We start from the raw sequence: 14696 nt of genomic DNA, 5'->3' as shown, positions 1-14696 counted from the left end.
TTCCCACACTTTCTGGAGGTTTTTGAGAAACGTGAATGATACAGCAAAAGAGAATCAAGAAATCTTCCTACTGCAGCCTTTGAAGACTGCTACACAGTGGTGTAGGAAACAGGGGACTTCAGGGATTTGAGGGACCCTTCTATCACCCATACAGAGGTTGTTTTTTTTTTTTTTTTTGTGGTACACGGGCCTCTCACTGTTGTGGCCTCTCCCGTTGCGGAGCACAGGCTCCGGACGTGCAGGCTCCGCGGCATGTGGGATCTTCCTGGACCAGGGCACGAACCCGTGCCCCCTGCATCGGCAGGCGGACTCTCAACCACTGCGCCACCAGGGAAGCCCATACAGAGGTTTTACCCTGCTCACTATTGCAAAGCCTGTCCTCATTTCTGTCATCCTCCCTGCACTTAAGTGGCAGAAGGGCGGCGTCCTCTCCTCCCTTGCAAAGCCTGTCCTCATTTCTGTCATCCTCCCTGCACTTAAGTGGCAGAAGGGCGGCGTCCTCTCCTCCCTCACTTCTACAGGCTCCGGGTCTGTTGGTGCACAGCAGCTTCAGTGGCAGCAACAAAGTCTAGATGCTTCTCTGCCCAGGGAACAGCTCTGGCACTAAGCCAGAGGGCCATCTTCTCTGTGGGGAGGGATATGGGAGTAAGGGTGAGCAGGAAAAGTGAGGTCAGCTTTCAGAGCAGTCACCCATCTCTGCTGAGCTGGCCAGACTGTGAACTGCAGAATATTTACTGCCGGGAGATGTCCGTATCAGGAGCCATTCAGTCTAGCCAGACCCAGAGCCCCCCCTCCAGGGTATCAGGAAGACATAGTCATGACACGGGGACACTGGTTCACAGCCAGGCACCAAATCTCTTGATCCCAGAGAGATTTCCTCTGATCCCTTTAACTACTGCTCAGGGGAAATGCAGAAATTAGCCTGTTCTGAGTTGGAAAGAAGCAATCCAATTTACCCAGGGCAATCTCAGGTTGGTGGCTTACGGGAATCACCTTTGTATCTGGCTTTGGCCAGTGGCGCGGTGGTTAAGAATCTGCCTGCCAATGCAGGGGACACGGGTTTGAGCCCTGGCCCAGGAAGATCCCACCTGCCGCAGAGCAACTAAGCCTGTGCACCACAACTACTGAGCCTGAGCTCTAGAGTCCGCAAGCCACAACTACTGAGCCCGCGCACCACAACTACCGAAGCCTGAGTGCCTAGAACCTGTGCTCTGCAACAAGAGAAGCCACCGCAGTGAGAAGCCCATGCACCTCAATGAAGAGTAGCCCCCGCTCAGCGCAACTAGAGAAAGCCCTCGCGCAGCAACCAAGACCTAATGCAGCCAAAAATTAAATAAATAAATTTACAAAAAAAAACACAACGCACCCTTCCCCTGCTTCCTACCCTAAGGGCCACAGGACAGGAGCCTGGGATTCCAGACCATAGCAGCAGCCCCCACCAACACATAGCATAGTGTCTGGCACTTGGTAGAGCTTAATAAACGTTTGTTATTGTACAGGAAATTCTTTTTCATCTGAGGTAGGTGGAAAAAAGGAGGAGCACAAAGAATTACTGCACACATTTTTTAAATGTACCAATACTCCCTAATCTTCCTTTTAAGCTCCATCTTCAGCTCTCCCCCTTCCACAAACTTTCCCCACACTTTGAATACTTTGTATGAAGGCACCAGTTCCAAGCTCTTCTGCCCTCACTCATCAGTGCTGTGTGCAGCAGCTGAATCTTCTAACTAGCACCTGACACACGTTACAAGTGCTCTAGGGCGGTGGAAGGTGAAACGTGAGTTGTCCGTGTAACATGAATATGTGGCTAGCACAGCCCAGGATGCGTAGAAAATATGACCTGGGTAGAAGGATGTGCACCAGAGCATTTTGTTTATAGTAGCAAAAACCTAAACTCTAATAATTGATGCTTGGTTAGATAAATTAGGGCATACTCATATAATGGGTAGTATTTAGATAATGGAATACTAGGCTACCATTAAAGATCATGGTTTAGAAAAGTAGATAATGGCATGGGAAAATGCCCCTAGTATATTAAGTGAAAAGCAGATCAGAGAATTGAACATAATCACGATTTTAGAAACTGCATGTGTAGAAAATCCTGGGAGGAAGTACACCCAAATGTTAGGTAGTCTATTTCTGGTGATGTTGATTTTTAAAGGCCTACTTAAACTGTTTCATATTTTTAAATTTTTATTTTACAACAGACATGTATTCTTCTTTTATAATTTTCAGAATTGTCTATTTTAAACTACAAACCAAAAAAAAAAAACCATATTATTCTGCAACCGAAAGCAGCTATTCTGTTCCTGCCCTAGATGGTTATGTTCAAGCCTTAGACTATGAAGCCCCAACCAGGGTGCAAGTGGTTCCTCATAATATTTATATCTACAACCCAGAAAATTCTGTCCAAAGGTGAAGTGGCAGCCAGGCACCCACAAGTCAAAAGAGGAGTCCTCTCCCTCGGTAGACCATATGGTTTCTGAAAAGAAACCATATCTGGAAGAGATGCTGACCAGAGATTGCTCTGGAGTAAGCTAAGAAAGTTGGAAGCAGCTGTGGCAGGGAGAGCCATTCTCCTGGGCAGGGGAGAGCTGGTGTTGGTCTGGCACCGTCTCTGTGGCCACAGGTAATTATTCCATTTCTCTAAGCATGCTGATCTCCACCTGTAAAAGAAAGATCTAACATCTGCCCTGCCGACCTCACAGGCCTACTGGGGGGTTAAACAAAATGATGTGTGCTCTATATTTTATAAACCAAAATCCAGGCAGTGAAGAGTTTGGTAGCCCAAGAACGCTAACTTCTTAAGACAATGATCCACGCTCCCCACTTTCTTTCAAGGTACCAAGAGAAACAATCTATATTCCCTTCTACACTCTAGGAATTGCACCAGAAATTTTATCAGCCACATTTATAACTCAAGTTATGTTTCCCGGTACCCTTGCCCCATGAAACAAAAACTATGCTATGTGTTCACATCAGCGTGTTTCCTTTTTTCTTCCTGGGCATATGGACAGGTCGGCCTGCCCAGACTCCCTGAGAGAAGGTGAGACCAGGAGACTGAATTCTTGCCCCTTCCAGGCTGGGTCCCCACATGTCCCTGTGAGATCCTCCACCCTCTCTCTTCCTCCAGTTCCTGGCTGGTTGTACAAGGTCTGGTGGAAGACTCTGAGGCCTCTGGAAAAGGGTGACGTGCTAGATGAAGGAGGCTGGGTCCCGATATCAGAGTGGAAGGTCACCCACCAAACACCCCATACGACAGGGACACAAGCGAGAAACAACTCGAGACCACTTGCCGCCCCAATTACCTACCCCAGCTAATACACTCTACGACCTTGGTCCCCTCTCCACCCCAGAGCGACAGTCAACACTTTCTGCTGCTTCCCACATGAGTGACTCAAGGGACACAGAGAACACATACGGTAAAGCCAACCCTCTTCCAACAGAAAACTCACACGAGCAAGATTAAGACAAATATTTTAGATTCCTTGGCAGACTTAAGACCTGCTCTCTTATTTCTATAGGGAAACTTGAGAGTACATGCTAATTTAAATAACTGAGAAGAGAAAATAAGAAAAGGGGAACACGCGGTTGGTTACCTAATCCCACAGTATTTAAGGTGGGTTGCAAATAGAAAAGGGTTAAGGTCTCTCAAGTTGGGAGAGATTAGGAAGGCTGTCGACCTCTCCTTCAGAGGGTAGAGACGATGGAAACAGAGTGCTATCTTGGATCACTCGTTCCTCATATATTTTATCTCTATTTAGCATTGTTCAGCAGGGCTACATGGAAACATTAGGCTCTGAGTGGGGGAGTTCCCAGGAGGACAAAGTAGAGACAGGAAGTGTTGCCCACTTCTCTGCTTTAACTGTAGCCAGCCCTGCCCTTTCTTGCTCGGAGGCTACTTACCTGGTAGGGGTAGAGGGTGACCCCGTTGGTTCTCGACAGGGACCAGGTGCCATCCAGGTACTGGTGAGCCTGGATGGCCACTGAGTTGAGGATATTCCCATTGCTGGGGCTGGTGGCCATCTGGAGGCTGACCTTGGCCTGGTGGGTTGGAGACCCACTCTTCTTCTCCACCCCATTGCTGACCCCGAGGCTGTTGGGTTTGCTGCTATGCTTATTGGTGATGAGGGCTGTGTAGTTGGAGGAGGCATAGGAGGTGGGCACAAAGGCCCAATCCCTGGGCTGCTGGAGCCCCCCCACGTGCCGGGACCCCACCGGAGTGGGGATGTTGGAGAGGGCTGGGGGCGAGCCAGGTGAGCCATCGAAGTGCTCACTGCCAGCCGCCTGTTCCAGGGTCAGCACCATCTGAATGGCCTCCTGCTTCAGCTGGTTCAGGTGTGTGGCACAAATGTCACAGCGGTTGTCCCTGTCATTCCATGCCTTCCGGATGGTATTGGGGACCTGGAGCTTGTCGTGAATCACAGCCGAGAAAGCAGCGTCCTGGAGAACACACAGACAAAAAAATAAGGAGAGTCTATCAGTCAAGGCTGGTAAGCGCAATTCAGATGCCTGGTTTCTGAGTTAAGCCCTAGATGTACCCAAAGAGTTTGACTGTTTGACTGACATCCAGCAGAAATGAGCAGCCAGATTGGCAGACGAGCCCCTAGTTGACAAACACATTTGACAAATGTAAGATGTTTTGTTTTGTTTTTTTGCGGTACGCGGGCCTCTCACCGTTGTGGCCTCTCCCGCTGCGGAGCACAGGCTCCGGACGCGCAGGCTCAGCGGCCATGGCTCACGGGCCCAGCCGCCCCGCGGCACGTGGGATCCTCCTGGACCGGGTCACGAACCCGTGTCCCCTGCATCAGCAGGCGGACTCTCAACCACTGCGCCACCAGGGAAGCCCAACAAATGTAAGATTTTTATAGTGGAGACTTTAAGGAATTTAAAAAAAAAAAAAAAAAAAGCTTTCTAAGCATCCTCCTTACCAGGCCAGTCAAATAAGAACATTCCAGATTCTTCCCCTTGTGTCCACTCAAGAATCATAGCTATACCTGGATGCTCCCAAGGTGGTCATTAAGTAGACACAAATGGTCATCCGGGCCTGGCAGGGGTGAGTGCAGTCACTCTAGACCAATGCATTGTGGGTCCCCGTGAACTATGGAAAGTTGGCAGCAGGTGGAGGTACTACTTGTGACCCAGAACAGAGATTCTATTCTAAGAAAATCCTAGCCTCATTAACACCGTGTGCTAAGTGCCACTGGAAGAAAACCAAACTAAACAGATTCTGGACCAGAGATCTAGCCTCTCCAGCAGCCCAGCAAACCCCTACAGATTCACTGTGTTTACCATTGGCCCCATGGCAGGCTGGCCATGCCTGTACCCATGTGTCTGATATCCTGATCCATCAAAAGAAAAATGTCTCCTTGATAAACAGTCCAAGATACTTTTCCCCAGAAACTTCATCTAAAACTATTAAAAACTCTTTCGTTCAGAAGCCCTTATCTAAAAGAAATCAGAAAGTGAATTTAATGAGGATGATTTCTCTCATTTACTTTGCTTTAATTTTTATAGGAAAGCAAGACTGCACAGAGAAATAAGCAGTAGGTGTGTTAACTGGGTATCAAAATATTTGGCTTCTAGTTCTGGTTCTGCTGCCAATTAGCTGTGTGACCTTGGACAACTTACCTAGCCTCACTGAACCTCTCATTTGTCACGTAAGGCAGTGGCCTGTCTTTATTGTAAGGTCCTTCCAACTCCATGACTCTGTGTAGGGAAATGGAGACAGGAGAGGACAGTGTCTGCATATATGGACGGAGCCACTATGCTATTTTGGGGACCTGGTTGAACTTCTGAGATTCCACAATTGCTGCAGGTAACTGATGAGGGTTATCTCAAGGCCTGTTTTCCTTAGGACATTGGAAGAAAAGCTTCCCTTCCGAAATGTGCTGGAGCTTTTTTGGGGTGGAAACCCCATCGGGGCTGACTGGAGTTTGATGAGCTGTGGGTGGGAAGGGAGACCAGCGGTGGGAGGGTCACCCTTAATTACGATCCATCTTGATTATTGGCTCCAGCATTTTGTTTTCCCTGTTTAACTACCCTGAACAGCTCTTCAGTGTGCACTGATTAATTGATTAATAAATCAAGAGGCCTCTTTACACAGCAGCAGCGAGGAGTGACTCAGGAGGTGGAAACTCAAGACGGTCATAGAAAATGATGGGGAACCATAGGAGGTCAAGGGTGATCAAGTCTCGCTGACAAAGCGATGCAAACCACATGACACCTGCTTGCGGCGCCCTCCTCAATGAGAGCTGCTTCGTCCAGAGTCCCTGATCAAAACTCAGCAGGTGTGGGACCCAAAAGGGCCCCTTAGGGACCATTACCTCAGTTTCCAGATAAGGAAACAGCTCCAAAAGGGTTAAAGGCTCGGACTACAACCAGATTTCTTGACCTCTAGTCCATGATTTTTCACTTCAAGAGACAAAGAGCCATATTCATCAATGGACTCATAATTTTGCCCAGACTTAAGGCTTTTCCCACATTCATCTACGAAATGTTCATTTATTCAAAAGGAAGTATTTGGGCCCCCAAGATATGTGTCAAGATATAGACTCTTGCTTTTTCACATAATGAGAATTTTCCCTTGTCAATATATGTCATTTGAAAATGTGATTTTTTTTTTTAATGACCACATGGTATTTTATCCTGTAGCTGTTTTGTAAGTCATTTTTTTATTCCCAGGTCTACTACATAATTAGAGGCAGCGTGAGAGATCAGAGACTGGCATTCAAAAGCAATCTGCCACCCATGGCTTATGCTTTTAAGGCACCAAACTATTTGGTCTCAAGAAACCTCAAATTAATCGCTTACTCCCAATCACCAAGAGGAATCATCACAGTAAAAAAGGCAGCAATAAGATCAGTCCCATCCACACATCATAGTTTATTGTAGATCCTTGTAGAATCTAGATGTGACCCTGACATCTGCAGCTGGAGCAGAAAAGATACATCCACTCCACAAGAACAGCCTGGTGCTGGGGACTCCTTTTCTCGCTTCCTCTTGGTTTTCACTGCTCTCCCTTGAAGCAGTTCCTTCCTCACTCAGCCTACTGCTATTTACTGCTCGACTTGCCACAAGCCATGCATGTTGGCCTCCAATGTGCCAGGCCGCAGATCTTGGGATGCACGAGAGCGGTTCCTGTTCTCTCTGAGTTCACCCTCCAGGGAACCCACTTGGCTCCTGGATTGCCAAACGCCATGCCCCCTTGTTGCCACCTCTAGCCTGGGACCAATCGGCACACACTCAGACCCATGGAGCCCAGCGCTCCCCTCCCGGTTCCCGAAGGGTCTACAAAATTACCTTGAGCGCCGGAGCTGAGCCCACCACCAGGACGGCCCCCCCGACAGCCAGCCGCGGCAGAGCCCAGAATCCACTGTTGTCTCATCCAGAGGAAGGAGGAGATGAATGCTTTCATGAGTCTTCAATTGCTGACAGATATCAAAGAGGTGTTCCCTAAATTAAGCCACCCTTGATCTGAAACTTTTTGTGAGTTCTTATCATCAAAAGGCCTCAGTCAGTCAAAAGATACACCTTATGGAAACTAAAATCCCTTTCAAGTGCTGGTCTACACACTATAAATATTTCAGTGTAACTCAAAACTTCGAAGAGGAATGGTCAACAGACATAGCTTTCTGTAAGTGCTGGAACAAAGGGAATACTGCTTCAAGGGAGAATAGTAATAAACAGGGAGAAAAGAAGGTTTCAGAATCATGGATGGCTCACACTTACTGAGCTTTTCTGACATGGACCCAAGAAGAACTGTGGGAGTGCCCTCTCGTTTAGCTGGCACCAAAAGAAACCTGCACTCAGAGCAGGAATGAGTTAAGTGTGCAGTCTGGCATGCTACCTAGTGCATGGGCTTCAAACACATTCATATTGTCTATCCCGATTCATCTCGTGACTTCAGAAAATAGTCAAATGGGAATAACGGGAATCCATGAACGGCTAAACCTCGATTTTTGGAGTCATAATTTTTATTTCAGCACCTCTGAAAATGGGCTAACAGCACTTGGGCAACATTTTCATCCTAAACTTTCAATATAAGTGTTCTGTGCCCAAAAGATTCTCATCTTTCAAAAATAATACAAAATTGTTATTATCCCACGTGTACCATGAAGAGGAATTCAAGAAAACACTTAGGAAACGGATAAAGGTTCTTAGAAGGAAGGTTAGGGATAAATGAAGTTAAATGTGCAGACACCTAAATCTGCCCACTTAGTGACTGCTACAAAAGAACAAAGAAAACTCCAGAAAATGGTTTTCCAATCCCTTTACTGCTCTTCCACTTCTTCTAGGGGCATTTCAGGAACCAGGTGTCCTGCCATGTTCCCTAGGGCTCTCGTAATCTAATGGCTCTCAAAGATTGACTCACATGTCTTCTGGCACACTGCTCTAAGAGATCATGACTAAATCTCTCTTCCTCAGGCAAGGGCAACCGAACCCACGGCTTCCATAGCCATCTGTATCCCGGTGACTGGGAATTCTCCATCTCCATCCATGCCTGGCCCTTCTCCTGAACTCTGAGCCTTACCGCCCCCTAGAAAACATCATCCAGATAAATACTCTTCAAACTGACAATTCAAAATTAATTTTATTTTCCCCTGATCCTATTCTTATTCCAATAGTCACTATCAAAGTAAACAGTATTATTATCCACTCAGGCACCCAGGCTAGAAGTCTAGAACCTTCCTCGTCTCCTCCCTTGCCCTCCAATCCAATCACCAAGTGTGGTTGATGGTCCTTCCTAAAAGCTCTTGAATTGTCCCTCTTCTCCATGCCCACTGCCATGAGAAAGCTTTCAGCGTTTCTCACATCATCATGGTTTCCCTGATTCTAGCCTTGACCTCAAAACCCTCCCTCCACAAAAAAAAAAAAAGGATTTAACAAAAATGCACATCTGATCATGTCATTATCCTGCTTTCCTGCACCTCTATTCTAAGAGCTATCTTCTTGTCTGTAGTCTTTATTTGTAGAGCTATTTGTCTGTTAGACTGTCAGCTCCCTAAGAGGAAATATTCTTTTCATCTTTAATTGCCCCAAGTCTAGAATAGTGTCTACTTCATAGTAAGGGCCCAACAAATATTTGTGAGATAAATAACTGGAAAAAATTCAACCAAAGCTGAAACAGTCGATAATGAAGTTGGTTTTGGTCCATCTGTCACTTATTTTGTCTAAGTGAGCTAGTCGCTTCTTAGGAAATTATCATGAAATAAACTCCTTCAACTCTAGGGTTAATATAGTTTTCCAATTGTATTTGTTCTGTCTGGCTAAAGAGCCTAATGTGAGTCAACCATAATCTGGATATCCTCCTTTTATTTGAATCTTCCTTAAACTATTAAAATAGATTCTCGGGCTTCCCTGGTGGCGCAGTGGTTGCGAGTCCACCTGCCGATGCAGGGGACACGGGTTCGTGCCCCGGTCCGGGAAGATCCCACGTGCCGCGGAGCGGCTGGGCCCGTGAGCCATGGCCACTGAGCCTGTGCGTCCGGAGCCTGTGCTCCGCAACGGGAGAGGCCGCAGCAGTGAGAGGCCCGCGTACCGCAAAAAAAAAAAAAAAAAAAAAAAAAAAACACAAAAAAACACAAAAAACTAGATTCTCTATTCGCTTGCCTCAATACACAATTATTACTCTTTTTCCTAAGTTTCCAAGAAAACAATATTTATATGCAAAGAATTTTTTTTTAACCATCAGGCCAGCTCATCATAGGAAAACTCCAGATTAATACTACACACCTGGTCCAGCAGGGTTAGACCCCCCCCCCCCCGCCCGCCACCACCGCCACCCAGCAAGTAGGTAGCATGCTTATTTTCCAAGAGCCAGCAGCCAGCTTTCAACACGTGAGGCATGGCTGCTAATGAGGGTGGAGACTCTGGAACCTGAGCAAGAAAAGAAGAACTACGGCCCAGGCAAATCAAGCTGTTTACTAGTGTCCTCACTATTTTCTGTCCCACTTCATCCTCTGAGGGATGGGCTGTTTGGCAATAAACACTCGTGCCACTTGCAAGGACAGGATTTTTTTTTGCAGATTATTTTAGCCAAAAGAGTACTTGGAGTGCATTTCCCCAAAGCCTCTGGGTCTGTGAGGAAAGCAACAGCCAGAGTCAGCGTCCAGCATGTGTTGTGAAAATTCCTGTTGATGTTTGCTCCTGGTTTATTATTCTAGAGGCCTCTAGTGACAAGCTTAACAAGATTTAAGCTGTTCTTCAAAGGCAGTTTCTTTCCACTTTGTTCCTAAACTTTCTTCTTCCATAAATGCTATCCCTTGAGGCCCAGAATGATGGCTAGAACTCTGAGAATGCAATGTTTTGTTCCCCACCGCGGGCAGTTTCCCAGAAGATCAAGGGAATTTACCCTCACACGCCTTGTAATCCTTCCACACGAGGGTCTGCACCCTCCGTCCCTTCCCCACCTCCTGCTGCATTCCGTATCCGTGTCCTTTCTTTCTCTTGAATCTGAGCATTCTTCCCAGCAGTTCTGTCCCCAAAGGCAGGTGTCAATATGAATGATCCTCTGTTTTTAATGGAAACTGCAAAATTGGAAGTTTGCAAAACAACAGGTAGCAAAGCTCAGGTGAATCCAACCCAAGAAAACAAATATTCTCATTCACAGTGAAACATTCAAATATTTGGATTCAAAGGTCTCTCCAAAGAACTGGGTTTGTTTCACCTTGGTAATTTCAGAAGGAGAAAAAACAAATTTCACTTAGCCACTGGCAGAAAAGAGACTTTAAAATCTGAAATTTAAGGATACCCCCAAAATGCCAACCAGTGGGTGTAACTCCTTCTTCAGGAAGATTGGGTTCCTCCGTGCTCATCAGCCCCTGATCTTGTATCTCACTGTCCACACGTGCTTGATGGGACGTGCAAGATCAAGGGGGATGCAAAGGGTTGGGGAACCAAGAGTCTCTCACATGAGACGCTACTCACCCAGCCATCATACCGAATCTACCCAGCAGGAATTGACAGACATCAGTATCCTTTACTCCTGCTGTTCAGAGTTCCCAGACCCACAAACAAGGCATATGACAACCTGGGAGGGAAGCCGGGGAACAGATTAAGACTGTGTCACAAGCAATGACATCCCAACACTCTTTGCAGAGAAGAGTGACCACCCTCACGGGCTGCCATTCTCGCTGACACACGGTGCAAACTCAAAATCCCTGAGTGCTTCACTCAGTCTCACACAGCAGGGCTCATTCTCCAAAGTTAGAGACACGGAGGAAGAGGGGCATGAAAGAGGTGACCAGATGTGTTACAATTAGAGCTTGCTCCCGTGAGGCCTGAGACAGCCCAAACAACCAGCACCGTAGTGACAGCAGCTGGGCCAGGCCCTGGAATCACAGGTGGCCCACAGACCGGCTCCACGAACGTGAAACTTCCTTCTGGCCTTCCAGGCCTCATCCGAACCCCAGGCTTTTCATCATTATTGGACACAAGCACTGATCCTAGCGTGCAAAAAAGAATGAATGTAAAAGATGCTGGATAATGAGCTCAAAGAGAGGCCAAAAAAAAAAAAAATGTCAAAGGAAGAAATGTTAAATGTCAGACCAAAGTTGTTCTACATGAGAAACCAAATTAACCTGGACCGTAGTGACTGCGCACAGCCTAAGCAATCCTGCCCTGGGTTACGAGCAGAGAGATCCGGGCCCATTAGAGACGCACATGCACTTCAGTTTGAATGATTCTCTTCAGCACCAGAGGCTGCTGGGAGCGCCAGATGCAGGCAGGATGCAATTAATAGGGCTGCTTGCTGCAACGTGTGAAAAAGTGTTGCAGATGGTAAGACTTATCTGCTTCAAAAGAAAAGGGTGGTTTTTAATTGGAACTTAATGTGATTAAGAAAAGTTCATGAATTACTCAAAAGAATAGGTGAGGTGTTTCTCGTAATGACCAGAGAAATTTTTTACGTCTGTGTCTCTCATCTTTTCCAACTGGATGGCACAGACAATGTCTCGATTCTTTTGAAAACGTTTGGTAGCGAGTATGGACAGTTCGAGACAGGGCTCCATCACTTAGTAGCTGTGTGACCTATCCAAGCTTCAGTCTCCTTAAATGTAAAAATGGGAAATGATAAGAGTCCCTATTTTACTGAGTAACGTAAGGGTTATACATGCAACATGTTTAGCACAGTCCTGGTCCTTGGGAGTGCTCGATAATGGTGGTGATTGTTATCAGTGTTTCACTTCTCAGTATCTAAAGCAGTACCATGTTTATACCAGTTCGGTACTTCAGATGATGGTGGCGATGAGAACAATGATCTGGGGCTTACTTATATCCAGGAGGATTTAGCAAGCACTTTTGGAATTAAGAGGTGCGGGGATGGTAAAGAGAACTTGCGATCTTCGGCTAACCACCTCTTACATCAGAGGAAGTCAGGTCTTCTTGAAAGAAACCAATATAAGAGTGGGTCCCTGGAACTCCTGAGCTGATATCCCTGAGCATGGACTGGATGACTCCCAGCCTTCTCTCTTAAGAGGTGAAATAATCCAAGAGTCATTCATCTCCATGGGACTGAGACTATGATGCCTCTCGCTGAAAAGTATGCCTCATTTCTCCCTCAGGAGTGGGTGATGCTCCAGAGCGGGTGCTGATCGTTCAAGCCGAATCACAGAGCCATCAACTGGCCGGTGCCTCCAAGGAGCTGCCAGACTCCACCCAGGAGATGGAGAAAGAGAAAGGACTTCACATTAGCAAACCTATCTTCAAACCTGAAAATCTTGCTGGGGAAAAAGGATCCATTCATAAATAGTTTAAGAGCTTAGGATGGGAGAGTAGACTCATAACACCTACTTAAAATGTTTTCCTTGACTTTAAAGTTCATGTTCAACATGACACGAAAATAATGTGCTGGACGTTACAAATATGAAGGACTAATCACGACTGTAGTATGACATGCTAAAATTTTACCTTTAAATTATTAAAGTCTACCTAGATTAGATGTATTTTTTATGTGTGGGCTATAATGTACCATCAGGTGGCAAATGGATTTATTTTCGATCTGTAAGTAGTTGTATTAGTATAAGGTTACTAAGGAATCTGTTAATTATCTAATTATGAAATTTGCCTGATGTTTCTTTTTTCTTTAATTGATTTTGTATGCATGAAACACTGCAGAAATTTACCTGGCTATGTTTCTTTGGACTTAACTACAAAAAGGTAAAGTACCTAAACTTTGATGTTGTTGCTGGTGTTTCTAAAAGATGAAATTTTAGCAGATAAACTCTGTTTTGACCATAAACTACAACAAACTTAAACACTTCTGCCGGTTCCCCTGTGACCTAACCCTTGCAACCCAGTATTTTGGGCCCCATGTGATTTACTTCAAGCTGTCTTGTCAGACATCTCTCTTCGGGTTCCCCGTGTGACCCTGCAGGACAGGCAGGGTGGGTTTCCCTCTGTCCCATAGAAGCCCCTGCATTTCCCATCTCTGTGCCTTTGCTTACGTTACTGCCCTGATGATAATTCCCACCCTGCCTGTAAACCACAAGAAAATTTGGGGGAGGGAGGCAGGTAATAGATATGTTCACCACTGTGGTGATGGCTTCATGGGTATATACATATGACCAAACATATTAAATTGTACACTTCAGATGTGTACCATTTACTAAATGTCAATCATATACCCATTAAGATGAAAAGAAATCTTGTTTTTCCATCGTAAGGCCCAACTTGTCCATGAAGTCTGACTCCCAGAAGGCGCTTCCATCACACTTCTCTGGTCTGAGTGATTCACGTCACTTAGCAAACACTTCCTTGTTAGTTAGGGTTGTACATGCTCTATCTCCACCATCATGGTAAATTCCTAGGGGGCAGAAACCATACCATAATTTCAACAGTAATGATAACTTCTACGCCTGCCCCACTGGAGTCTACTCAAGACAGCAGCCAGGGTGATCCTTGTAAGTCTTAAATCTGATCCTGGCGTTCCTCGGCTAAAAATCCTCCCGCATCCCCACCCGACTTCCGTCAGGGTCAAGGCAAAGTCTTTGCACTGGGCACCGCAGGACCTGGCCTTCCGTTCCCTCTCCGACCTCCGTTCCTGCCCCTGCTCCCTGACTCACTCTGCTCCAGCCACAAGAGCCTGAGCTGGTCCTTGATCACACAGGGAATGTTCACTGTCACCTCAGTGACTCTGTACTTCTCTTTCCTTCTGCGTGGAAAACTTGCCGCTACACATACGTGCCTGACTGTCTCTTACCACCTTCATGGTGGTCAAATAGCACCTTGTAAATGAGGCCTCCCTGACCACCTAATTACAGCTGCAAGCCACCCCCAGCATTCCCCGACCCTCTGCTCTGCTTTCTCTCTACATGATCTATAGTTAGGAAGTCTGTTCACTGTCTCCCCTACAAAATATAAACCGAATGAGAGCAGGGACTTTCGTCTATTTTATTCACTGCTGACTCCCGAATGCCTAGAGCAATGCTTGAAGTAGAGTAGGCACTCAGAAAGTATTTGTTGAATGAGTGAGTGAGTGAGTCTCTTTTCAGTGTAAGGGGTTCCCACATCTATTAGCTTCATCTTTCTTACGGATTATCACTTTTTGCTTTGTGCTAAAGTCTTTTTCTTTTCCTTATTCTTTTTCATGCTAGATTTTAGCGCCCTCAGAGGACTGGGAACATTTGTTGTGTCTGACATCCCTCTGGGGCCTTGTTTCTCAAGGTGTCGCCTCCAGACCCCACCCGATCCCCATC

At 46.3% G+C, this 14696-nt stretch overlaps 1 protein-coding gene across 1 annotated transcript in view; it reads right to left on the bottom strand.

The window, feature by feature from the left end:
• KIF26B (kinesin family member 26B) overlaps nucleotides 1–14696 on the bottom strand; it is a 494415-nt gene that overhangs the window by 303774 nt on the left and 175945 nt on the right. Inside the window, 1 exon segment of the mRNA XM_032648317.1 lies at nucleotides 3907–4443. Within this exon segment, the coding sequence (XP_032504208.1) occupies nucleotides 3907–4443 (537 nt within the window).

Source organism: Phocoena sinus, chromosome 1 (genome assembly GCF_008692025.1).
Source record: "Phocoena sinus isolate mPhoSin1 chromosome 1, mPhoSin1.pri, whole genome shotgun sequence".
Lineage (NCBI taxonomy): Eukaryota > Metazoa > Chordata > Mammalia > Artiodactyla > Phocoenidae > Phocoena > Phocoena sinus.
The sequence above is the reverse complement of the archived record's forward strand: the minus strand, read 5'-3'. Positions and strand labels throughout refer to the sequence as shown.